Consider the following 26,396-nt stretch of genomic DNA (forward strand, 5'->3'; position numbering starts at 1 on the left):
AGGACGTCTTCTACTTATAGAAGACCGATTTATTAGGTCTTCTACATACAGAGGACCCCTTTTATTAGGTCTTCTACTTATAGGATACCTCTTTAGAAGTTTTTGTTTTTATAGAAGACCCTGTAATATGCCCTCGAATGTGACTGGGTAACCAAATACTAGATGGAAAGTGTATCATTTTCATTTTCTTTTATCGCCTGGCTTAGTCGTGGGTACATTCGAGCATATACAAAAAAATAACATCGAATCACACAAAGCATCATTGTTGCTGCTGAGTAACAACCGTAGTATTCGCTGTGGATGGTAGGGTACCTATAGATGGAGCAGGATACCCTTATGCCCTCCCATGGACTCCTAACGAGTCCCCATTATGGGCCTCAGAAATTTGAGAACCCCCAAAGATAATGTTGACTGAATGCCCTAACCTTTTTACAACCCTCCCTTAAATAACTTCTCAGTACATGTTTTTATATTCAATTACAATTCAAAAATCCATTTAGGTTTATTGATATAGACTCAACGGCTATATAAACATAGAAAACTTATGGTCTAATTTAATTTAGATTTATATTCAATACAGCCCCTTTGGGGATTAGTGTAAAAAAAATAAGATATAAATGTACAAGATTGAACAATTAGGAACCTAATGTTCATTCCAATTTTGCGTGCCACTCTGCACCTTAATTTCGCTATGTATGAATCTGGACCTAATGACCTAATGAGCTCAGTAGATAATTGGTTATGCCGCAGTTTCGGCGGTTTATATTTTCTTAAAGAAAATAAAACTGGGATCAACACTAACAAATCGAATAAAAATTAATAACTTGTGGTAAATTAGATGATTTATAGAAAAAAATGTTCGTATAGCTATGAGTATGCACCTAAACATTCGAAGTTCACTCAAAGCAATACACCTACCGATATATGGCGACCCATATATAAGTATATGGATGCATGGAGTGGTAGATCAAACGCTAAGTTCATAAGTGAGTAACACTTAAGGTGATATATACGGATACTGCTTAAATTCAAATATGGAATGCAATAAAAATTTATATAAAATAAGAAAGTAAAAAAAAGTATATAAATATCTTATATAGGTTCGCTCACGTGCGACCCTGAGGTCATAGGAAAATAAACGCAATTGCAAATAAACAGGGTTCAAAGAATTGCTATCTTTTATTCAATTCGGAAATTCATCGGTTAAACGAGAGACAAGTCAGAACCCAGAATTTTTCCAATACGGAGCCAATACAGAATCTGAAGTTAGGATTTCGAACCGACTAGCTGACCATAATTACCGCTGACGTCAGAATCCCAAATTGTATCATCGTACCGAATTGTTAAAATAGATTTCGAATATTTTCTGTTCTTGTTAAATCGTTAATTTATTTGTTAATGTGGGATTAAGTTAAAAAAATAAATCTAAGGATAGGAAGTTTCATCCGATCGAATGACTAACTGGATTTAGACTTAAGGATCTAAACATGAATGTGTTCAAGATTCGGTTCTTTGATTTTGACGTAACATATGGTCAGGTTTCGATTCGAAACTACAGTATTACTCACGATAACGATCGGTCTGAAATCGGTACCAGATTTGACGCAAAATTTGGACTTGATACCAATTAAAAGAAAAAGGATCAATGAAATCCATTGAACTACTCGGTTTGAATTCAAATCTGAATTGAAATCTGTCCAGTATTTGTTTTCGAGCCTCCAAAAAAAAAGTCGTTATAAAGTTCGTTTGAATTTGAATTCAGTATGAAATGAAAATCCAATAAAATTTATTATGATGTTCGATTCATATCGAATTAAACACGCCACAAATAGCGAGATCTCAGTAAAATCCAATTTGAATTCGATACGAAGTATGAATTGGTGTTGTATTGAATTCAATTTGAATATCTTAATGAAATTCAAATTGAACTCGATACAAAATATGAATTGAAATTAATGTTGAATTTAATTGAGTATCTCAATGGAATTAAAATGAAATGATAATGAAAATGGAAATTTAATTCGATACGAAATATGAATTTGAGTTGTATTGAATTCAATTTGAATATCTTAAAGAAATTCAAATTGAACTCGATACAAGATATGAATTGAAATTAATGTTGAATTCAATTTGAGTATCTCAATGAAATTCAATTTGAATTCGATACAAAATATGAATTGGAAATAGTTTCGAATTCATATCAAAATCCAATAAAATGTTCCATTCATATCGCATTCAAACTTGGCACAAAAAGCGAATTCCAATCGGTTACAAATCGAATTTTAAATTCCAATAAAAATCCAATTCCAATTCGATATAAAATTTGGTACGGAATATGGATTGAAATTGGTATTGAATTCATTTAGAAATAACGATTATATTTCAATACCGAAATTTGTTTGAGTTCCATATCAAGTCTGGTTCCAAAATCCCAATCCAATTTTGTTATCGCGAAATTCTATTTATGTTTTTCTCTTTTTTTTTTTTGCAAAAGGGAAGAGCACATGGGTATGAAGCTTGAACCCGAATCTAACCGAATGAAAAAAAGGTTATATTGACACGTGCATATTGAATCCCGTTATGGAAAGCACTGGAAACTGAACTCAGGGCTCGCACGTGATAGAAAATAATATAAATTATACGAAATTTAGTTTTGAAGTCTATAATAGGTTTCAGGAATCTTTTCCGGGTACTTGCGGCTATATTCGGCTGACCGTCGAATGATGTATTAAAAAAACTGGTCCCATTTCTATCCCTGTCTGTAACGGGGAAGAAATGGGCACCCTCGAATTGAAAATATTCACGGTGTGAATGTCACGACTGTACCGGCTGGTATATACGTACTTACATCAGAATCCTGCGCAAGGCAACTTTAATGTTTAATCTTGTTCCACCAGATTATACTTGCAGTTTATGGGATTTGACTGAGACTGTAGTGTGACTGGAGTGTTGGTGACGATGACAGGAATCCGGTAAGGTATGTTGGTTTGAGACAGCACGGGATGGTTGGTACTGTTGAAGCGTTGACGGATTGACTCTTTGAAGGCAGCCTCTGTTGTTGCCGACGTAAATCTTCTCAGAATATTTTATGTTAAGTTGGCCAGTTGTTCGCTGGTTTATGATGACGAGCTTTCTGACAAACACAAAATTGCAGAATGGGGAAGTATTTATATGAAACTTCGGGCTCCAAAAGCACAAAATTGCAAACGGTGGTGCCTTTGTTAACGACAGTTCGGCATTTGGGTGCAGTGTAAGTTAGTTTTCCGGAATAAAAGAAGTGGGCATTAATGGCTGACAAGTCGGTGTGGAAAAATTTTGTGGTTTTGGTTCTTCTCTAACGCTGTTAACCTCGTGGTGGTACAGCCCCTCGGGTAACGGTACTTCGGCTTTGTGCCGTGAGTTTCTTTTTGCAAATGCTGAAAATTTGCAAAATGTTTCTTAAAAATGTGTTTGTCACAAACAACACGCAATAAATTTACTCACATTATTAATAATGGCTTTCCCACTCCAATTGGAATATCCAATTGTAATATTTCCCTGCACTGCTATGTGAATTTGCCGTTTGTTGGAATGTTCTGGCATTCCATGTACCACACAATTAATCTTTTCCTGTTTCGTCTTAGCACTTCAACCGTCGTTTAAAAATGATTTGCAACAAATTATGTCGTATATTGGCAAACCTGTCTTTGCCTCTTTTCTTTCGAACTCAGGCCTGCCAACCGGCAGAATACATATTACACGAAAGAACAGCTGATCGCAAACAACTCTGTAATTAGGGTGTTGCTCGATACGTGCCGCAAAAACTTTCATCATTTGTTATGAAAGTTTCATTGAGTGAAAAAAAAATATTATCGGCTGACATAACAAACCCGAACATGTTGTCGGAGGCCTGCCGAAGTCAACTGATTCGGGAAGTCAACCGATATTATGCTCGTGGGGAAGAACTACGACCCTGAGATTTAAGCAAAAGAAATCACAAAACCCACATAACACGAATGTAAAAGCCGGGCGTCTATTTTGTAGGTACCATATGTTGCAAGTCTTTGGAATGATAGACCCCTATTTTCCTACCCTGTAGGTCTTCGATTTCGTAAAGTGAGGTCCCTACCTTCTGAACAACTCTGCACTTGACAAATTTCTGACATAATTTGGAATTAAGATGGCGCGAAGCGTCACTCAAGACGAAATTCCTCCTAAGTATTTCCTGTCCGGGTTTGAAGCTAACTTCACGTGCTCGAGTGTTGTACCGTGCCGCGGATTTTTCATAAGAATCGTGAATTTTCTGTTTAATCGTGTCTCGGACTATATTTAAAACGTCGTGTTTCGGAAGTATATCAACAGTGCCGTCCTCTAAAACCCCTAGTTTCTGTGCCAAATCGTATTCACTCGCGTGTTTTATCATATGTGTGCCGAAAAGAGAAAAATATGGTGTAAATCCGGTTGTGGTGTGTAATGTGGATCTTAGTGAACATTCGATTGCGGATAAACATCGATCCCAATCCTTCTGATCCTCCGAAACATACGATCGAATCGCCGCGATAATAGTCCGATTGACCCTCTCGGACGCATTCGCTTGTGGCGCGTGGACCGCGTTTCGAATCTGTTTACAACCATATTTATCTAAAACTGAAGTGAATTCTGCGGATATAAATTGCTTTCCGTTATCGGAATGGACTACCTGGGGCACGCCAAACTTGTGAAAAACCTCGGACTGTAAAAATTTCACAACATTTTTCGAATTGGCTTTGGCCATCGGTTTTAAAAGGACAAATTTAGTCAAATGATCTAAAACAATCAAAATAAAAGCGTTGCCTAAACGGGATCTCGGAAACGGTCCGATAAAATCAATAAAAATTTTCTGCCATGGTCGGTCAGTGATGGTTTCCTTGCCCATTTTCGATCGCAATATTATATTTGGGGCCTTCGTCTGCTTACAAACAGTGCAATGGTTGATAAAATCCCGGATTTGTTTTGCCATATTTGGCCAAAAGAAATATTGTCGAAGTGCCGCGATTGTACGACCCATACCACAATGACTTGAAGACGTGTGTGTGTTCGCAATGAGTGTCTCGGTTAATCCGATTGGAACCCATAGTTTCCAGATAAAATTTTCGTGAATTGGTGTGCCGTCAGAAGGAAGTGTCTTTTTGTAAACGAAATTGTCAGAGACTTTTAAATCGGGAAGACTATCTTGATTTTCAAGAACCGTCGCGATCAATTGTAGATACTCTTCGCTTTTAAAATCGGATGAATTCAAGTCAATCAAAGGCTCTGTGTCATTAAACATATTGATCTCGTCCAAATGAACACGGGATAAAGTATCGGCGACTACATTTTGTGACCCTTTTCGGTGCTGGATGTCAAAGTTGAAAGCTTGCAACTTCAAGCTCCATCTTGCCAACCGTCCGCTGAGATCCTTCTGTCCCATCAGCCATTTCAACGCGCTGTGATCCGTCACGACAGTGAATGGCATCATTTCAATAAACGGGCGAAATTTCTTGATCGCGCTAATGACTGCCAAACACTCCCGCTCCGTCACACTATAATTCTGTTCAGCTTTGGAAAGCTGCGCAGAATGAAAGGCGATGGGACGTTCCAGACCTGCAGCATCCAGTTGGTACAAGACTGCACCTAATCCCAAATTTGAGGCGTCACATTGGACATAAAAGCGTTTGTCGAAAACAGGATGATGTAGCACTGGGCTAGTAGTCAAAGCTACTTTCAGTTTATTAAAAGCCTCGATTGCATGAACATCAAACGAAAATGATTTACCCTTCTTCAAGGTTTTGGTTAGCGGTGCTGTTATCTCAGCGTAGTTTTGAATAAATCTACGGAACCATGAGGCCATACCTAGAAACCGACGGACTTCCCGAGTTGTCTTTGGAATGGGTATATCAGTGATGGAATTGATCTTGGATGGATCCGGCTTAAGCTTCCCCTCGCCAACTATGTAGCCTAAGTACCTCAGCTCCTTACGGCAGAATTTCGACTTCTTCAGATTGATAGTTAAATTTGCCCGAGACAGCATCTCGCCTACCTTCCGCAGCAACTCAATGTGCGATTCAAAGTCTGGGGAAACAACTAATAAGTCGTCCAGGTATACGAAGACTTTGTTCCGCAGGTCCGGTGAGATCACACTATCCATCAACCGACATAACCGTTGGGCTGCATTGCACAACCCGAACGGCATGACGGTAAATTGATAGTGTGGTCTCCCCGGCACTGTAAACGCAGTCTTCGGACGGCTGTCGACTGCAAGGGGCACCTGCCAAAAAGCGTCTTTGAGGTCTATACTGGATATGAAATAGGTGTCTTGAAGACGACCAAGTAAGGCATCAATAAAAGGAAGAGGATACGCATCTTTAACCGTGACTTCGTTCAACTTACGTGCGTCTAAGCACAACCTGTTCTTTTCACCACGACGTACCAAGGTAACTGGAGAATTCCATGGAGAATTACTGGGCTCGATAACCCCCAAGCTCAACATACGATCTAATTCCTGATAGATTAATGACTCTACAGCTGGAGACACCGGATAGTGGCGCTGTTTAATTGGGACTGCATTCCCCGTATCTATAACATGCTCTTCTAAATGTGTTTTTCCGAGACCATATTTCTCGAAGTCCTTAAAAGTTTCTTTAGCCTTTTCAAGCAAGGCTATTTGATCATCAGATAGAGAGTGCATGTCAGAATCATTAACCACAGAAGTAATCTCAATGCTGCTTATGAGTTTGGGTGCTACGTTGAATTCCTTCCAAAAATCAACGCCACAGTACATGGAATTCTCCAGACCCGGAATGAGATAGATATCCATTGTCTTCGTCTGGTTATCAAAAGTAAGTTGAACGGTTACTTTACCTGCGCAGGGAACACGCTGACCACTGGCAGTACCAACACTGCACTTATAAACCGGAATAATTTTCAATTTCAATTTATCAATCAGAGATATACAATCTTTGCCTAAGCAGGTGACGGTAGCTCCGCTATCGAATAAGGCTAACACTGATACACCATTCACCAAAACTTCTCGAAAAGGACGAGGGTCTTTTGATTTAAAGTCAGAAAAGGTGCAAGAAGAAACTGAATTTCTCTTAAGGCGTCTCAATTTATAACGTTCACGAGCTTTAAGGATTCGTTTGGAAACAAAAACATCAGATTTACAAGAAATTTCAGAGTTGAAAATACGCTCCCTAGTCTTCAGATAATTCGCCATGCGAATATGAAAAGGCAAAGTAAAATCAGGTTTGGTTTTGACTAAGTCATTGGAAAGTCTGGGTATTACTCTACATGGATCAGAAAGAAATGGATCTGTAGAAGTGGAAACATCAGTAGAGGCTAGTCAATCCACAGTCTGAGTAGCTATGGATTCTGATTTAGAAGGATTAGAAGGACGACTAACTTGTTTGCATTGGTTGCATTGTGGAGTAGTAACCCCTGGTGATCCACAGCGGAAACAAAATACTGACCGATGAGAACTAGTACAATTCTTAAAAACGTGGCCATTGCTACCGCAATTCCAACAGCGTGAATTCTCATTTTTGGAAACACTATTTGCCTTTGGCCGAAGCCTCAGCTCTTCAACATCATGTGTTAAATCATCAAAATCAGAATCATTAATTTCATTTATCATTCGAGGGGGTTGTCCTGTCCTAAATCTCAGTGATGATTCCCTTTCCAGAAATTCCTCAGCTTTCCTAACTTCATTTCGGAATTGTTCCACCGAATAAAAAGTGCCACTAAATGTTAAATGGGCAAGTTTGGGTTTCAATCCAGCTTTGAGGATGTCTATAACTTCAAAATCTTTCAAAGGTTCCCTTAATTGAGTACGCAGATTATTTATAGCGTCTATATATTGTGTAGCAGACTCATCCCTACCCTGCTTCCTGTCCATAATCTGCCTCATTACATCAAGATTTGATTGAAAACGCTGGAATTCCCTAACTATACACAGCTTTAACATCTCCCAGTTCAAATTTGGATATTGACGGATCAGACCCCAGTACCACTGACAAGGACGGCCTTCCAGTAAATGATGAAATTCATCAACCAATTCTTGTTCTGGGCAGCCATAACTATTTCGAAGCCTTTCTACTCGAAAGATGAAATCTTCGACATTTGGTGTCTTTGGGGTGGCATCAAACTTAATGCCCCACTTACTGAGATATGGATACCTGGGCCTGCTAAAATCTTCCCTATTTCGATTTGGAACTTCCTGGTTTCTACTACCCGATCCTGCATGTCTGGTATCGGTTTGTAGTGGTGGCAAATCATGAGGCCAATCAATGCTTTGAGAATGTGGTTCTTGTCTGTTAATAGGATTAACTGGAGGAACAGAAGATTGAGAAAAAGCAGCTTGAACTGCAGCAGCAACCGCTTTTTGCATTTCCTTTTTCATGGTTTCAACCATTGATGATTGGGTGGCCTCTAAGGCGGACTGAACTACCTCAAGGACTCCTGTGCTACTAAGCCTATCAACCTGATCTTCATTATTGCCACGAATAGTCAAAGGGCTAAAAGAAGGTCTAGGAATTGTGCTTGGTTGCTCATTTACTTGCGAAAGAGTAGGTGGGCTTGCAAATTCGTTTGGTGTAGGCGGATCATTGCCATCAGCGCTAGCTGGGATACCTGATCCGGTACCTGGTTCTGTTCCAGCAGCTTCTCCTACTGCTTGGCTTGTCGACCTGGTAATAACGCCGTAAGTTTTTGGCTTAGCACCTGTAGCAGGCTGCATGATGTCAAAATCGAAAAGAAATCTTCCAAAAAAAAAACAATAAAATTTCCGAAAAAATGTTATTGTACTAACCAGTCCGACAAGAAATCCCAATAAAAAGTTCAAAATCCAAAAATGTCTTCTCTAATGATCAACAGGTTATCCAAAAATGTAGGTATGATACCATAAATTCAACAAAATTCCAAAAATATATTAATAGCCGAGATAGCAAAATCCAATATTGAAATTCTCATACGCAACAAAACGCAACCAGAATGCTGAATGGTTACAACAGGTCAGGTATTCCGAAAAGAATAGAATCAAGAATCGATAAGTCTTGCAAAGTTTCTCAAAACCAGAACAAATGCTCAGAAATTCTGTAAAACAGAATAAATCGAGGCAATGAATTATTTTTCTCTAGGCTGTGATAGATCAGTATAAATGTTTGTAAGTCCGGGTAAAATTAAGTCGAATAATATTCGAAAAGAAAGGTCTTGGCTGGTAAATGGAAAATAGAATATAGAACTTCGATAGGCTCTTCAGTTCTCTTCGTCTACTCCTATTGTTCTATGGAGTAGACTGTTCAAACGTAGGAGTGGTTGTTGTCGGTTAGAATTTCCTCAAAGAGTTTCTCGAGGTCTCTTCAGTGTATCTTTAGTTAAGCATAGAACGGCTTTCTAAAGATACACAGAGAAATCGACAACCAGACAACAATCAGTCCTACGGAAAATGCTCCAACTCAAGGTTGAGCGCTGCCGTCCGAAGGCTCTCCAGACTAACCGCCCCTATAACCTTAAGGTACTTCAGTTGACCTCGAGTCGCGATGAAGACCAGTCTTTCAGGTACAGTTAGTCCAGTTCTGTGTACACCCTGTGTGTACGTGAAAACAAACAAAAATATATTACTACTTAAAGCTTATATATTTTAAAATTAAGAACTAACGATCGGTAGTCTGAGCCTATCAGACCCCTCCTGCTGTCTTAGAAAAAAACACAAAAAAAAACAAATGTCTTATGGGCGACGACCCTTAAACGATGGTAATTTAGTAGTAGGAAATTTGAACTAAATCTCGAACGCCTAATGCCTAAACGTGCCAACAATCACAACCACTACCGATAATTTTAATCTCAATAATTTCCAGGAAAATTTCCAAATAAATGTATGTCAAAATTTGTCTACCAAGTGCAAAGATGTCCAGTAGAAGGTATTCCCCATACGAAAATAAAATCCGATCAACAATAATCAAAAGATTGTATACAGTTCAAATTGTATTGACTATGATATCCATACATAAAGCGAGGGTGTTAAGAAAAGGTTAGGTTCAGTCAACAGGAAAAAAAACCACAACGAGATAAAACTGTGCAGCTCAGCACAAAAAAATATTCCAGGAAGTTCTGTTTAAAGTGAAACGAGACAGAAAACATTTGTAATACCACAAATTCATAGATCGACCATACATACGTCAATATGAATGACTATGCATTACTTATGCTTCTAGTAGCAACTATAGATACTAACTTTCCACTATTTTGTTGCAAATATTGAATATTGTAATCGAACAATCATTCAAGACAAACAAAATAGTTCACTTGAAGATGGCATTAAGTGACTATGTCCTTATAAAGCACGAACCGCAGCTAACTAACGTTGAATTAGATCAACATCTAATGTCTCGAATACGATACCATATATCTTCAGTTCTAACAGATTGCCCCACGTTGGGCGCCATTGTAATATGCCCTCGAATGTGACTGGGTAACCAAATACTAGATGGAAAGTGTATCATTTTCATTTTCTTTTATCGCCTGGCTTAGTCGTGGGTACATTCGAGCATATACAAAAAAATAACATCGAATCACACAAAGCATCATTGTTGCTGCTGAGTAACAACCGTAGTATTCGCTGTGGATGGTAGGGTACCTATAGATGGAGCAGGATACCCTTATGCCCTCCCATGGACTCCTAACGAGTCCCCATTATGGGCCTCAGAAATTTGAGAACCCCCAAAGATAATGTTGACTGAATGCCCTAACCTTTTTACAACCCTCCCTTAAATAACTTCTCAGTACATGTTTTTATATTCAATTACAATTCAAAAATCCATTTAGGTTTATTGATATAGACTCAACGGCTATATAAACATAGAAAACTTATGGTCTAATTTAATTTAGATTTATATTCAATACAGCCCCTTTGGGGATTAGTGTAAAAAAAATAAGATATAAATGTACAAGATTGAACAATTAGGAACCTAATGTTCATTCCAATTTTGCGTGCCACTCTGCACCTTAATTTCGCTATGTATGAATCTGGACCTAATGACCTAATGAGCTCAGTAGATAATTGGTTATGCCGCAGTTTCGGCGGTTTATATTTTCTTAAAGAAAATAAAACTGGGATCAACACTAACAAATCGAATAAAAATTAATAACTTGTGGTAAATTAGATGATTTATAGAAAAAAATGTTCGTATAGCTATGAGTATGCACCTAAACATTCGAAGTTCACTCAAAGCAATACACCTACCGATATATGGCGACCCATATATAAGTATATGGATGCATGGAGTGGTAGATCAAACGCTAAGTTCATAAGTGAGTAACACTTAAGGTGATATATACGGATACTGCTTAAATTCAAATATGGAATGCAATAAAAATTTATATAAAATAAGAAAGTAAAAAAAAGTATATAAATATCTTATATAGGTTCGCTCACGTGCGACCCTGAGGTCATAGGAAAATAAACGCAATTGCAAATAAACAGGGTTCAAAGAATTGCTATCTTTTATTCAATTCGGAAATTCATCGGTTAAACGAGAGACAAGTCAGAACCCAGAATTTTTCCAATACGGAGCCAATACAGAATCTGAAGTTAGGATTTCGAACCGACTAGCTGACCATAATTACCGCTGACGTCAGAATCCCAAATTGTATCATCGTACCGAATTGTTAAAATAGATTTCGAATATTTTCTGTTCTTGTTAAATCGTTAATTTATTTGTTAATGTGGGATTAAGTTAAAAAAATAAATCTAAGGATAGGAAGTTTCATCCGATCGAATGACTAACTGGATTTAGACTTAAGGATCTAAACATGAATGTGTTCAAGATTCGGTTCTTTGATTTTGACGTAACATATGGTCAGGTTTCGATTCGAAACTACAGTATTACTCACGATAACGATCGGTCTGAAATCGGTACCAGATTTGACGCAAAATTTGGACTTGATACCAATTAAAAGAAAAAGGATCAATGAAATCCATTGAACTACTCGGTTTGAATTCAAATCTGAATTGAAATCTGTCCAGTATTTGTTTTCGAGCCTCCAAAAAAAAAGTCGTTATAAAGTTCGTTTGAATTTGAATTCAGTATGAAATGAAAATCCAATAAAATTTATTATGATGTTCGATTCATATCGAATTAAACACGCCACAAATAGCGAGATCTCAGTAAAATCCAATTTGAATTCGATACGAAGTATGAATTGGTGTTGTATTGAATTCAATTTGAATATCTTAATGAAATTCAAATTGAACTCGATACAAAATATGAATTGAAATTAATGTTGAATTTAATTGAGTATCTCAATGGAATTAAAATGAAATGATAATGAAAATGGAAATTTAATTCGATACGAAATATGAATTTGAGTTGTATTGAATTCAATTTGAATATCTTAAAGAAATTCAAATTGAACTCGATACAAGATATGAATTGAAATTAATGTTGAATTCAATTTGAGTATCTCAATGAAATTCAATTTGAATTCGATACAAAATATGAATTGGAAATAGTTTCGAATTCATATCAAAATCCAATAAAATGTTCCATTCATATCGCATTCAAACTTGGCACAAAAAGCGAATTCCAATCGGTTACAAATCGAATTTTAAATTCCAATAAAAATCCAATTCCAATTCGATATAAAATTTGGTACGGAATATGGATTGAAATTGGTATTGAATTCATTTAGAAATAACGATTATATTTCAATACCGAAATTTGTTTGAGTTCCATATCAAGTCTGGTTCCAAAATCCCAATCCAATTTTGTTATCGCGAAATTCTATTTATGTTTTTCTCTTTTTTTTTTTTGCAAAAGGGAAGAGCACATGGGTATGAAGCTTGAACCCGAATCTAACCGAATGAAAAAAAGGTTATATTGACACGTGCATATTGAATCCCGTTATGGAAAGCACTGGAAACTGAACTCAGGGCTCGCACGTGATAGAAAATAATATAAATTATACGAAATTTAGTTTTGAAGTCTATAATAGGTTTCAGGAATCTTTTCCGGGTACTTGCGGCTATATTCGGCTGACCGTCGAATGATGTATTAAAAAAACTGGTCCCATTTCTATCCCTATCTGTAACGGGGAAGAAATGGGCACCCTCGAATTGAAAATATTCACGGTGTGAATGTCACGACTGTACCGGCTGGTATATACGTACTTACATCAGAATCCTGCGCAAGGCAACTTTAATGTTTAATCTTGTTCCACCAGATTATACTTGCAGTTTATGGGATTTGACTGAGACTGTAGTGTGACTGGAGTGTTGGTGACGATGACAGGAATCCGGTAAGGTATGTTGGTTTGAGACAGCACGGGATGGTTGGTACTGTTGAAGCGTTGACGGATTGACTCTTTGAAGGCAGCCTCTGTTGTTGCCGACGTAAATCTTCTCAGAATATTTTATGTTAAGTTGGCCAGTTGTTCGCTGGTTTATGATGACGAGCTTTCTGACAAACACAAAATTGCAGAATGGGGAAGTATTTATATGAAACTTCGGGCTCCAAAAGCACAAAATTGCAAACGGTGGTGCCTTTGTTAACGACAGTTCGGCATTTGGGTGCAGTGTAAGTTAGTTTTCCGGAATAAAAGAAGTGGGCATTAATGGCTGACAAGTCGGTGTGGAAAAATTTTGTGGTTTTGGTTCTTCTCTAACGCTGTTAACCTCGTGGTGGTACAGCCCCTCGGGTAACGGTACTTCGGCTTTGTGCCGTGAGTTTCTTTTTGCAAATGCTGAAAATTTGCAAAATGTTTCTTAAAAATGTGTTTGTCACAAACAACACGCAATAAATTTACTCACATTATTAATAATGGCTTTCCCACTCCAATTGGAATATCCAATTGTAATATTTCCCTGCACTGCTATGTGAATTTGCCGTTTGTTGGAATGTTCTGGCATTCCATGTACCACACAATTAATCTTTTCCTGTTTCGTCTTAGCACTTCAACCGTCGTTTAAAAATGATTTGCAACAAATTATGTCGTATATTGGCAAACCTGTCTTTGCCTCTTTTCTTTCGAACTCAGGCCTGCCAACCGGCAGAATACATATTACACGAAAGAACAGCTGATCGCAAACAACTCTGTAATTAGGGTGTTGCTCGATACGTGCCGCAAAAACTTTCATCATTTGTTATGAAAGTTTCATTGAGTGAAAAAAAAAATATTATCGGCTGACATAACAACCCCTTTATGAGGTTTTTTACTTATAGAAGATTTCATTAGGACATCTTCTACTTTAGGAGGTCTTCTACTCGTACTTATAAAATACCCTTTTAAGAGGTCTTCTTTTTATAGAAGACACTCTTAGGATGTCTTTTACTTTTTGGGAGGTCTTCTATTTATATTACTTCACTTAGGGAGTCTTCTACTTATAGAAGACTCTTTTAGGAAATCTCATAGGTATGTTTTCTATAGAATACCCCTTATAGAAGACACCTTAAAAGTTATTTTATTTATAGGATACCCCTTCCGGAGTTATTTTTATAGAAACCCCTTTAGGACGGCTTCTACTTATAGAATAACCCTTTTTATGGTCTTACCGTGGTGCAATGGTATGCACACCCGCCTTGCACACATAAGGTCGTGGGTTCGATTCCCCGGCCAGGCAACATCAAAACACTTTTCAACGGTGGCAAAATACCCCTCAGTAATGTTGGCGACATTTCCTGAGTATTTCAGCCATGTAAAACTTCTCTACAAAAGTGGTGTCTTAGACACGCCGTTCGGACTCGGCGATAAACTGTAGGTCCCATATCATTGAGCTAATATGAATCGGGGTGCACTCACTGATATGAGAGAAGTCTCCCTTGTCCATTATGGGATGTTTGTGGAACAATTATATTATATATATGGTCTTCTATTTATGGGGAAAGATGTCCCCCAGGCCTTTTATTTATAGGAACGTCCCTTTAGATGTCTACTATTTATAGGTTACCTTTTTAAGAAGTCTTCTACTTGCAGAAGAGCCTTTTAGGAGGTTTTTTTACTTACAAAATACCCCATAGGTGACCTATACCTTATAAATGATCCCTTTAGGATGTTTTTTTTAAACATATGGTCACTTTACGAATTCTTATACTAACTGAATGCCACTATAGGAGATCTTCTGCTTATAGAAGACTCCTGGGGAAGGTGTTCTGCTTATGAAAGCCGACTATAGGATCTTCTTCTTCTTCTGGTCGTCTGGTTTTAGGAAAACAAATTAAGAAGAGATTAATCCGTATTCATTTGCTTTCTCTCACCGTTATTCATGAGTTTTCCATACCGAGGAACAATCTGAAGAAGTGCATCGATCGGTGTTGTAGGTCTTTCTTTTATCTCACGCTTTTGGATGGTGACGACTTTATCTTCTGAATAAAATTTCCGAATTTTTCTGCCTCAAAAGGTCGACGAACAGTAGTATTTCATTTACAGAGGACTCCTAAGGATATATTTTACTTATAGGAGAAACCTTTCGGAGGTCTGCTACATACAAAAGGGTCTTATATGTATATGTATGTGGAAGACGTCCTAAAGGGGTATTTTATGAAAAAGACTTCCGAAAAAAGGTCTTCTATACGTAGAAGGTCCTCCATAGTGGTATTCTAAAGGTAGAAGGATTCGTAAGGGGGTCTTCCTAGGGTTCTATTATAAGTATAAGACCCTTCAAAAGGGTTTTCTATATACAAAAGACTTCTATAAAGGTTTTCTACAAGTAGAAGGTACTCTATGGTGGTATTGTGTAAGTAGAAGGATTCGTAAAGGGGTCTTCCATATGTAGAAGACCTTTAAAGGGGTCTTCTTTAAGTATCACGGTGCTCTTGAATCAACTTTAAATGAAAGAAGCTTTAAAAGAAGAAGTTTTTGCGGATTCTGAAACTACAATGTTTTTGGTGAGAAAAATCAAAAAAAAAAAATCGCCGGAGGGCTTTTTAAATAAATCGCGGTCAATGTTCACATTTTTAGGCTTTCTTAGGTTTTCATGATTTTGCTGGGAAGCCGCAAGCTCTATCAAAATTGAACTAAAGAAAATTTTGTAGCAGCGAAAATTTTCCACAAGATTGTCCTGTATCGCAGACTTACTGAATTCCACTATAGGAGATCTTCTACTTATAGAAGATTCTTGTGGAAGGTGTTCTGATTATGAAAGCCGACTATAGGATGTCTTTTATTTATAGAGAACCCCTATTAGAAGTCTTTTGGTTTTAGGAAATCAAATTAAGAAGAAATTAATGCGTATTCATTTGCTTTCTCGCACCGTTATGGATGAGTTTTCCATACCGAGGAACAATCAGAAGAATTTCATCAATCAGTGTTGTAGGTCTTTCTTTCTTTTATCACACGCTTTTGGATGGTGGCGACTTTATCTTCTAAATAAAATTTCCGAATTTTCCTGCCTCAAAAGGTTGATAAACAGTCCTCCCGGATCCACAATGGTCGGTGCGTCATCAGTTTGGTATTTTCCGCTGAAGTCGGGGTCAATTTACCAACGTCAGCAGTCGTGGTTATTCTAGACACCACTTCACAATTAGATAAACTTTCGTCTCCCTCTCCTCCCTGAACTATAGTCATTTCGAAGGTATACTGGATCATTATGAAATGAATTTCAGTGTATTCAAATCAGTGTTCGATAAAAAACTCTATGGTATCGTACCGTATCGTTATGTACTGTACCAAGGTGGATAGGTACACAACGATAATGTACCGCTCCGGTACAGTATCATTAAAAAATATTTTAGTGATACTGTACCGAAGCACAACGAAATTCTTACTGTACCGACTGGGGTACACTACGATTTTTATTGTACCGACCGCAGTCTACGATTTTCCTTGTGCTCCGGTACGGTACGCTAAAAAAGTTTTTAGTGGTTGTGCACCGGTACGTTACACAAAAATATTTTTTAGCGATACCGTACCTGGAGCGGTACGTTATTTTAGTGTACTGTTTCTTGTCGAACACTGATTAACATTGCTGCCATTAAAGGTATTTTGTTGTGTTGCATTTTTCGTAGTGTGTTTGAGGGTGTTCCATCGGGACTAACTTGACAACTAAGGTGGTCCCCTGGCACCCCATCATTAAGGGATTTCTGATAAGAAGGAGATCGCTACATAAATAACCTCTGGTTCGGTCACAATTACCTCCATTTAGTGTTGTTAGGATATTGACGTAACTGTTATCCGTGGCTGGTATATTCGCTTTATGCAGCTCAGCCTTCAGTATAATTCTGCGTCATTCTGTCTTGTGATGCATGGTGCAATTTTTTATGTGTTCGCTTTAAAATTCCAATTAAAAATATGACATCAAAATCAATTAATCGTTGCAAAAACGAAGTGTCATTAATTAATTACTCTGCCTGACATGCAGGAAGGCTACCAGCAGCAGCGACCTTCCACAATTTATTTACCCGTCAGTATCTTTGCAAAAGTCCTAATGAGACATTTAACCCGCTGGATATTGGCGTTTACCTATTACGTTTCACAGCTCCTGGGCATATTGGCATTCGGTTATGACGCAAAAACCGGAAGGGTCTATACCTCACGCCTTTTGAGTGTCTACTGTGCCATTATGAATGCCGTTGTGTGTGGAATTTTACCTCTACTCTTTGTGAAACTCAATTTGAGCCCCTGGAATTTTCTGCAATTAGATTTCACCTTTAAAATTCGAATTCTCGTTTCCTGTATACGAATGATGGCGATTTTGCTAACAATTATTTTAAATTGGACCAAACGAGAGCAGTTTATGAGGACCCTCAATCAATTGCAAGATATGCGCGAAGAATTCCACAGGCAGTGGCCGCTAAGTAGCAAAATGGAATATCGTTTTGAGAGGGCAATTGTGGCGAAATTCGCCATTGGTCTCTTTGCAAATGTGTCCATTGGCATGGAGAGTTCCGTCGTCAGCCACCTCAACTATGAATGGGCCAACAAATGGATTACTTTGATGGATTTCTTGGCCATCATACTGAGTGTTGTAATGACCCATTACTATAACACCATAAGTAATGCCAGTGTCATGCAATTGGTAATCAATGTAGAGCTAAAGGAGATTTTACTTAAAACAGAAATGCTAAGCTATTGCAGAGGACGTGGCATAATAAAGCCACAACTTTTCAAGCTGCAAAGTTATAAACTGGCAAAATTATTGGATGAGTTGAGTGTGGCCCAATATGAAGTCGGGAAGATGGTAGCCAGGATTAATGCCATGTACGACATCCAAGGAGTTTGTGTACTGGCAACAATTTTCTTGAATAACATTGTATGTTTGTACATTGCTTATTTAATAACCGGTCGGATGAGTGGCGTGACGGTCCAGGGTGCATGGACGAATTTGTTTGTAATTTCCACCTTTGTTAGTATTTATGTGGATCTGCTAATATTTCGTATTGGTCTCTTTAAGCCAATGGATTATGTCATGGAAACGAACGATCTTTTGAGAGATGATAAACGAATGTATTTGTCGGTGGACGAGAGGCTGGAGGAGAGTGTAAGTAGACATAAAGTATTTCATTTACAGAGGACTCCTAAGGATATATTTTACTTATAGGAGAAGCCTTTCGGAGGCCTGCTACATACAAAAGGGTCTTATATATGTATGTGGAAAATGTCCTAAAGGGGTATTTTATGAAAAAGACTTCCGAAAAAAGGTCTTCTATACGTAGAAGGCACTCTATAGTGGTATTCTCAAAGTAGAAGGATTCGTTAGGGGGTCTTCCTAGGTTTCTATTATAAGTATAAGATCCTTAAAAAGGGTCTTCTATATTCAAAAGACTTCCTATAAAGCTTTTCTATAAGTAGAAGGTACTCTTTGGTGGTATTCTGTAAGTAGAAGGAGTAGCAGTCAATCCTCTAGAGAATTTTCCCAGCTACAAAATTTTCTTTAGCCCCATTTCGATTTCGCGAAAACCTAAAATAAACCTAAAAATGTGAACATTGACCGTGATTTATTTAAAAATCCCTCCATCGATTTTTTCTTGTTTTTGGTATTTTCTCATCTATTCCCAGGTGTATAAGGTTTTTACTTAAAGTTAGTTAAGGCGCACCGTACATGGCATTGTTTTATAAGGAGGCGATACAGTCAGTTCATTGTGCCAGTTTGAGCACCATGTATAAGTCTTTCTAGAGGGGTCTTCTACATGCAGAAGGCCCCCTAAAATGACTTAAATAAGTAGAAGGCCCTCTAAACGAATATTGTACACACAGTAGTTTTTCTAAAGGGGTCTTTCATGTGCAGAAGATCTTCATAACGGGCCTTCTTTCCGAAAAGGTCTATAGAAGCATCCTTTCTTTTCGAAAAGGTCTATAGAAGCACCCTTTCTTTCCGAAAGGGTTTATAGAAGCACCCTTTTCTTTCGGAAAAGGTTTATAGAAGCACCCTTTTCTTTCGGAAAAGGTTTATAGAAGCACCCTTTTCTTTCGGAAAAGGTTTATAGAAGCACCCTTTTCTTTCGGAAAGGGTCTATAGTAGCACCCTTTCTTTCAGAAAGGGTCCATAGAAGCACCGTTTTTTTTCGGAAAAAGTCTATAGAAGCACCCTTTCATTCAGAAATGGTGTATATAAGCACCCTTTCATTCAGAAATGGTGTATATAAGCACCCTTTCATTCAGAAATGGTGTATAGGAGCACCCTTTTTTTCGGAAAGGGTCTATAGAAGTACCCTTTCTTTCGGAAAGGGTCTATAGAAGCACCCTTTCTTTCGGAAAGGGTCTATAGAAGCACCCTTTCTTTCGGAAAGGGTCTATAGAAGCACCCTTTCTTTCGGAAAGGGTCTATAGAAGCACCCTTTCTTTCGGAAAGGGTCTATAGAAACACCCATTCTTTCGGAAAGGGTCTATAGAAGCACCCTTTCTTTCGGAAAGGTTCTATAGAAGCTCACTTTCTATCCGAAAGGGTCTATAGAAGGACCCTTTCTTTCCGAAAGGGTCTATAGAAGCACCCTTTCTTTCGGAACGGGTCTATAGAAGCAACGTTTCTTTCAGAAAGGATCTATAGAAGCACCCTTTCCTTCGGAAAAGGTCTATAGAATCACCCTTCCTTTCATAAAGGGTTTATAGAAGTACCCTTTCATTCGGAAAGGGTGTATAGAAGCACCCTTTCATTCGGAAAGGGTCTATAGAGGCACTCTTTCTTTCGGAAAGGGTCTATAGAAGAACCCTTTCTTTCGCAAAGGGTCTATAGAAGCACCCTTTCTTTCGGAAAGGGTCTATAGAAGCACCCTTTCTTTCGGAAAGGGTCTATAGAAGCACCCTTTCTTTCGGAAAGGGTCTATAGAAGCACCCTTTCTTTCGGAAAGGGTCTATAGAAGCACCCTTTCTTTCGGAAAGGGTCTATAGAAGCACCCTTTCTTTCGGAAAGGGTCTATAGAAGCACCCTTTCTTTCGGAAAGGGTCTATAGAAGCACCCTCTCTTTCCTAAAGGGTTTATAGAAGCACCCTTTCTTTCGGAAAGGGTCTATAGAAGCACCCTTTCTTTCGGAAAGGGTCTATAGAAGCACCCTTTCTTTCGGAAAGGGTCTATAGAAGCACCCTTTCTTTCCGAAAGGGTCTATAGAAGCACCCTTTCTTTCGGAAAGGGTCTATAGAAGCACCCTCTCTTTCCTAAAGGGTCTATAGAAACATCCTTTCTTTCCGAAAGGGTCTATAGAAGCATCCTTTCTTTTCGAAAGGGTCTATAGAAGCACCCTTTCTTTCAGAAAGGGTCTATAGAAGCACCCATTCTTTTCGAAAGGGTCTATAGAAGCACCCATTCTTTTCGAAAGGGTCTATAGAAGCACCCATTCTTTTCGAAAGGGTCTATAGAAGCACCCATTCTTTTCGAAAGGGTCTATAGGAGCACCCTTTCTCTACGAAAGGGTCTATAGAAGCACCCTTTCTTTACGAAAGGGTCTATAGAAGCACCCTTTCTTTACGAAAGGGTCTATAGAAACACCCTTTCTTTACGAAAGGGTCTATAGAAGCACCCTTTCTATACGAAAGGGTCTATAGAAGCACCCTTTCTTTACGAAAGGGTCTATAGAAGCACCCTTTCTTTCGGAAAGGGTCTATAGAGGCACCGTTTCTTTCGGAAAGGGTCTATAGAAGCACCTTTTCTTTCCGAAAGGGTCTATAGAAGCACCATACTTTCAGAAAGGATCTATAGAAGCCCCCGTTCTTTCCGAAAGGGTCTATAGAAGCGCCCTTTCTTTCCGAAAGGGTCTATAGAAGCCCCCGTTCTTTCCGAAAGGGTCTATAGAAGCACCCTTTCTTTCGCAAAGGATCTTTAGAAGAACCCTTTCTTTCCGAAAGGGTCTATAGAAGCACTCTTTCTTTCCAAAAGTGTCTATAGAAGCACCATTTCTTTCGCAAAGGATCTTTAGAAGCACCCTTTCTTTCTGAAAGGGTCTATAGTAGCACCGTTTCTTTCCGAAAGGGTCTATAGAAGCACCCTTTCTTTCCGAAAGAGTCTGTAGAAGCACCCTTTTTTCCGAAAGGGTCTATAGAAGCACCCGTTTTTCCGAAAGGGTCTATAGAAGCACCGTTTCTTTCCGAAAGGGTCTATAGAAGCACCCTTTCTTTCCGAAAGAGTCTATAGAAGCACCCTTTTTTCCGAAAGGGTCTATAGAAGCACCCGTTTTTCCGAAAGGGTCTATAGAAGCACCCTTTCTTTCCGAAAAGGTCTATAGAAGCACCCTTTCTTTCCGAAAGGGTCTATAGAAGCAGCCTTTCTTTCCGAAAGGGTCTATAGAAGCAGCCTTTCTTTCCGAAAGGGTCTATAGAAGCACCCTTTCTTTCCGAAAGGGTCTATAGAAGCACCCTTTCTTTCCGAAAGGGTCTATAGAAGCACCCTTTCTTTCCGAAAGGGTCTATAGAAGCACCCTTTCTTTCCGAAAGGGTCTATAGAAGCACCCTTTCTTTCCGAAAGGGTCTATAGAAGCACCCTTTCTTTCCGAAAGGGTCTATAGAAGCACCCTTTCTTTCCGAAAGGGTCTATAGAAGCACCCTTTCTTTCCGAAAGGGTCTATAGAAGCACCCTTTCTTTCCGAAAGGGTCTATAGAAGCACCCTTTCTTTCCGAAAGGGTCTATAGAAGCACCCTTTCTTTCCGAAAGGGTCTATAGAAGCACCCTTTCTTTCCGAAAGGGTCTATAGAAGCACCCTTTCTTTCCGAAAGGGTCTATAGAAGCACCCTTTCTTTCCGAAAGGGTCTATAGAAGCACCCTTTCTTTCCGAAAGGGTCTATAGAAGCACCCTTTCTTTCCGAAAGGGTCTATAGAAGCACCCTTTCTTTCCGAAAGGGTCTATAGAAGCACCCTTTCTTTCCGAAAGGGTCTATAGAAGCACCCTTTCTTTCCGAAAGGGTCTATAGAAGCACCCTTTCTTTCTGAAAGGTCTATAGAAGCACCCTTTCTTTCCGAAAGGGTCTGTAGAAGCACCCTTTCTTTCCGAAAGGGTCTATAGAAGCACCCCATCCTTCCGAAAAAGTCTATAGAAGCACCCTTTCTTTCTGAAAGTGTCTAAAGAAGCACCGTTTCTTTCTGAAAGTGTCTAAAGAAGCACCGTTTCTTTCTGAAAGTGTCTATAGAAGCACACCTTTCTTCCGAAAAGGTCTATAGAAGCACCCTTTCTTTCCGAAAGGGTCTATAGAAGCACCCTTTCTTACCGAAAGGGTCTATAGAATCACCCTTTCTTTCCGAAAGGGTCTATAGAATCACCCTTTCTTTCCGAAAGGGTCTATAGAAGCACCCTTTCTTTCCGAAAGGGTCTATGGAAGCACACTTTCTTTCCGAAAGTGTCCGAAATTGTCTATAGAAACACCATTTCTTTCCGAAAGGGCCTATAGAAGCACCCTTTCTTTCCGAAAGGGCCTATAGAAGCCCCCTTTCTTTCCGAAAGGGTCTATAGAAGCACCCTTTCTTTCCGAAAGGGTCTATTGAAGCAGCCTTTCTTTCGGAAAAGGTCTATAGAAGCATCCTTTCTTTCGGAAAGGGTCTATAGAAGCAGCCTTTCTTTCGGAAATGGTCTATAGAAGCACCCTTTCATTCAGAAAGGGTCTATAGAAGCAGCCTTTCTTTCGGAAATGGTCTATAGAAGCACCCTTTCATTCAGAAAGGGTCTATAGAAGCACAGTTTCTTTCCGAAAGGGTCTATAGAAGCACCCTATCTTTCCGAAAGGGTCTATAGAAGCACCCTTTCTTTCCGAAAGGGTCTATAGAAGCACCCTTTCTTTCTGAAAGGTCTATAGAAGCACCCTTCCTTTCCGAAAGGGTCTGTAGAAGCACCCTTTCTTTCCGAAAGGGTCTATAGAAGCACCCCATCCTTCCGAAAAAGTCTATAGAAGCACCCTTTCTTTCTGAAAGTGTCTAAAGAAGCACCGTTTCTTTCTGAAAGTGTCTATAGAAGCACACCTTTCTTCCGAAAAGGTCTATAGAAGCACCCTTTCTTTCCGAAAGCGTCTATAGAAGCACCCTTTCTTACCGAAAGGGTCTATAGAATCACCCTTTCTTTCCGAAAGGGTCTATAGAATCACCCTTTCTTTTCGAAAGGGTCTATAGAAGCACCCTTTCTTTCGGAAAGGGTCTATAGAAGCACCCTTTCATTCAGAAAGGGTCTATAGAAGCACCCTTACTTTCAGAAAGGGTCTATAGAAGCACACTTTCTTTCCGGAACGGTCTGTAGAAGCACCCTTTCTTTCGGAAAGGGTCTATAGAAGCACTCTTTCTTTCTGAAAGGGTTTATAGAAGCACCCTTTCTTTTGGAAAAGGTCTATAGAAGCACCCTTTCTTTCGGAAAGGGTCTATAGAAGCACCCTTTCTTTCGGAAAGGTCTATAGAAGCACCCTTTCTTTCTGAAAGTGTCTATAGAAGCACCCTTTCTTTCTGAAAGGGTCTATAGAAGCACCCTTTCTTTCGGAAAGGGTCTATAGAAGCACCCTTTCTTTCGGAAATTGTCTATAGAAGCACCCTTTCATTCAGAAAGGGACTATAGATACTCCATTTCTTTTCGAAATGGTCTATAGAAACACCCTTTCTTTCCGGAAGGGTCAGTAGAAGCAACCTTTCTTTCCGAAAGGGTTTGTGAAAGCATCCTTTCTTTCCGAAAGGTTCTATAGAAGCACCCTTTCTTTCTTCTGTAAATAGAAGACCACCTAAAGACGTATTGTATAAATAGACGACCTCCTAAAATAAGTAGAAGACCTCCGAATGGGGTCTGCTATAGGTAGAATACCTCATAAAGGGATCTTCTGTAATTAGAAGACATCCTAGAGGGGTCTTTTATAAGAAGAAGACCTGCTTAAATTTTCATCGAAGATAGGACCTTGTGATTCTTTTAGCAACGAAATAATTTTGCGCCTGGGTAAGTCCATGCTTCCTGACATAATGGTCCAAATGCTCTAAAAAATCCTACGGTGACAGCTAAAATAACTATCGAACGAAATGGCTTCCAAAATTACATCCATTTCCACGAGGGACTATGCCGGCCATTTCTCCAGAATCTCCGTAATCGTTTAACACTTTAGAGCTTTCGAGCCAGCTTAAGACCGCTCCTCGGATCGTGTTAAAATTTTAATTTTGGGTAGTCATTGTGGTCATGTTTTTGGTGGTGTAGACTGTGTTGATTTAGACCGTCAGTGGAATAAGTAAGGTCTACTATTTATGAAGCCTAACCTTAATTTAACTTAACCTTATAAATAGGCCTTGGTGCAGCATCTTGCAAATGAATGTTGAATTTGCTTAACTTATGGTTCTGACAATCCTTTTAAAATATTGCACTTAAATTAACCTCTCCCCCTCTTCTTTTATTTTTCTTTGCAGTTCAAAAATTTCTCCCTACAGTTGGCCAAATTTCCCATTGAAATGAAACTGGTGGGTCTGTTTAAATTTAATCGGGCCATGGTTTTCTCCATATTTGGGTCAACAATATCGAATGCCATAGTTTTAATCCAATATGACTACAAAAATAATTATAATGAATGAAATGTGTTTTTTCACTTTTACTAATAAAGAAATTTTAAAAATTGAAAAAGTGGTTCCTCCATACGAACGCTCCTTTAAAAGGAAGCAGGAAGTTGCACTCCTTTGATTGCCTTAAAAGCTTAGCCAAGGAGATTAGAATGTACACAGATTGCCAAACAACATTGCCTTTAGCATAGCCAAATTTAAATTGCTATCATTAGCCGTGGATGGAAAAAAAGAACATGTCAGGTAAGGGCTTGGTTCTAATTGGCCATTGGAGGTAAATTCCGCTACTGTGTTGGCACGCATTCCATATTTTTGCATTTTAAATTTTATTTCTGTTGTACCTTTGCATGTCATCTTTTTGCTATTTTATACATTCGTTCATCCATCCATAATAATACGAAATTATTTTCAATTTATTTGCCATCTCACCTTAAACGAAGCTGATTGATAATGTAGAGAAGAAAAAGAAAAAAGGGCACACCTAAGATTTCGAAAAAATAGTTCACAAAGAAATTAAAAAGAAAGTAGGTCAAGGATTGAACATGGATTTCACTTAGTGGAAAAAATGGCTGAGTGATGGTAGGCAGAACCGAACCTTAAGGTGGTCTTCTACCCTTTTAACAGCTCTTCTACATATACATATAAGACCCAGTTAGAAGGTTTGCTATATATGGAAGACCAAGTAGGAGATCTTGTACTTACAGAACAGAAGGTCCTTTAAAAAGTCTTCTACTTATCGTTTTAATAGGTTCTTCTACTTTTAAAAGATCCCTTTTATGGGTATTTTAGTTATAGAAGACCCCTTAAGACGTCTTCAGTTGATGAAATCCCTTGAGAAGACCGCTTCAGGAGATTTTCTACAGACAGGAGACCTCCTCCGGAGGTCTTCTACTAACAGAAGACCTCTTTGAGATATCTTCTACTCATAGAAAGCTCCTTTAGCATTTCTTCTTTAGAAGGATTTCTAATCGCAGAAGATCTCTTTAGTAGGTCTTCTACTGACAGAAGACCTCTTAAGAAAATCTTCTGCTGTATAAGATATGATAACTCCTACTGACAGAAGATCTCTTTAGGAGATGTTCTACCGACAAAATACCTCTTTAGGAGGTCTTCTACTGACAGGAGACCTCTAAACGATGTCTCCTGTGAACAGAAGACCTTTTTAAGAAATCTTCTACTGACAGAAGACCTCTTTAAGAGATCTTCTACTGGTATAAAATCTCTTTAGGAGTCTTCAACTGACAGGAAATCCTTTTCGAAGGTCTTCAACTGACAGGAGATGTCTAGAAGGTTTTCTTCTAACAGAAGAGCTCCTTAGGACGTCTTCTACTAATATAGAACCTCTTTGGGAGGTCTTCTTCTACTGACAGTAGGCCACTTTATGAGTTCTTCTGCTGTAAGAAGATTTCTTTGGGAGATCCTCTACTGACAGAAAATCCTTTTGCGGGGTCTTCAACTGACAGGAGACCTCTTTGGAATA

The 26,396-nt window shown here is 38.7% G+C and overlaps 2 protein-coding genes across 2 annotated transcripts in view; one reads left to right on the top strand and one right to left on the bottom strand.

The window, feature by feature from the left end:
- Nucleotides 1-26,396, bottom strand: part of LOC141386847 (uncharacterized) — a 137,795-nt gene that overhangs the window by 77,964 nt on the left and 33,435 nt on the right. The gene's annotated exons all lie outside the window — the stretch shown is intronic.
- On the top strand, nucleotides 17,342-24,931 carry LOC141406054 (putative gustatory receptor 36a). Its single transcript, XM_073991066.1, has 2 exons — nucleotides 17,342-18,466; nucleotides 24,770-24,931. The coding sequence occupies exons 1-2, from the start codon at nucleotides 17,342-17,344 to the stop codon at nucleotides 24,929-24,931; spliced, it is 1,287 nt and encodes a 428-aa protein (XP_073847167.1).

Source organism: Musca autumnalis, unplaced genomic scaffold (genome assembly GCF_047663935.1).
Source record: "Musca autumnalis isolate F117 unplaced genomic scaffold, ASM4766393v1 scaffold_5, whole genome shotgun sequence".
Lineage (NCBI taxonomy): Eukaryota > Metazoa > Arthropoda > Insecta > Diptera > Muscidae > Musca > Musca autumnalis.

Coding starts and splice junctions, on each gene's coding strand:
- LOC141406054 (XM_073991066.1), top strand. CDS start 17,342: ATGCAGGAAGGCTACCAGCAGCAGCGACCTTCCACAATTTATTTACCC. Junction 18,467..24,769: donor ACGAGAGGCTGGAGGAGAGT/GTAAGTAGACAT, acceptor TTTTCTTTGCAG/TTCAAAAATTTCTCCCTACA.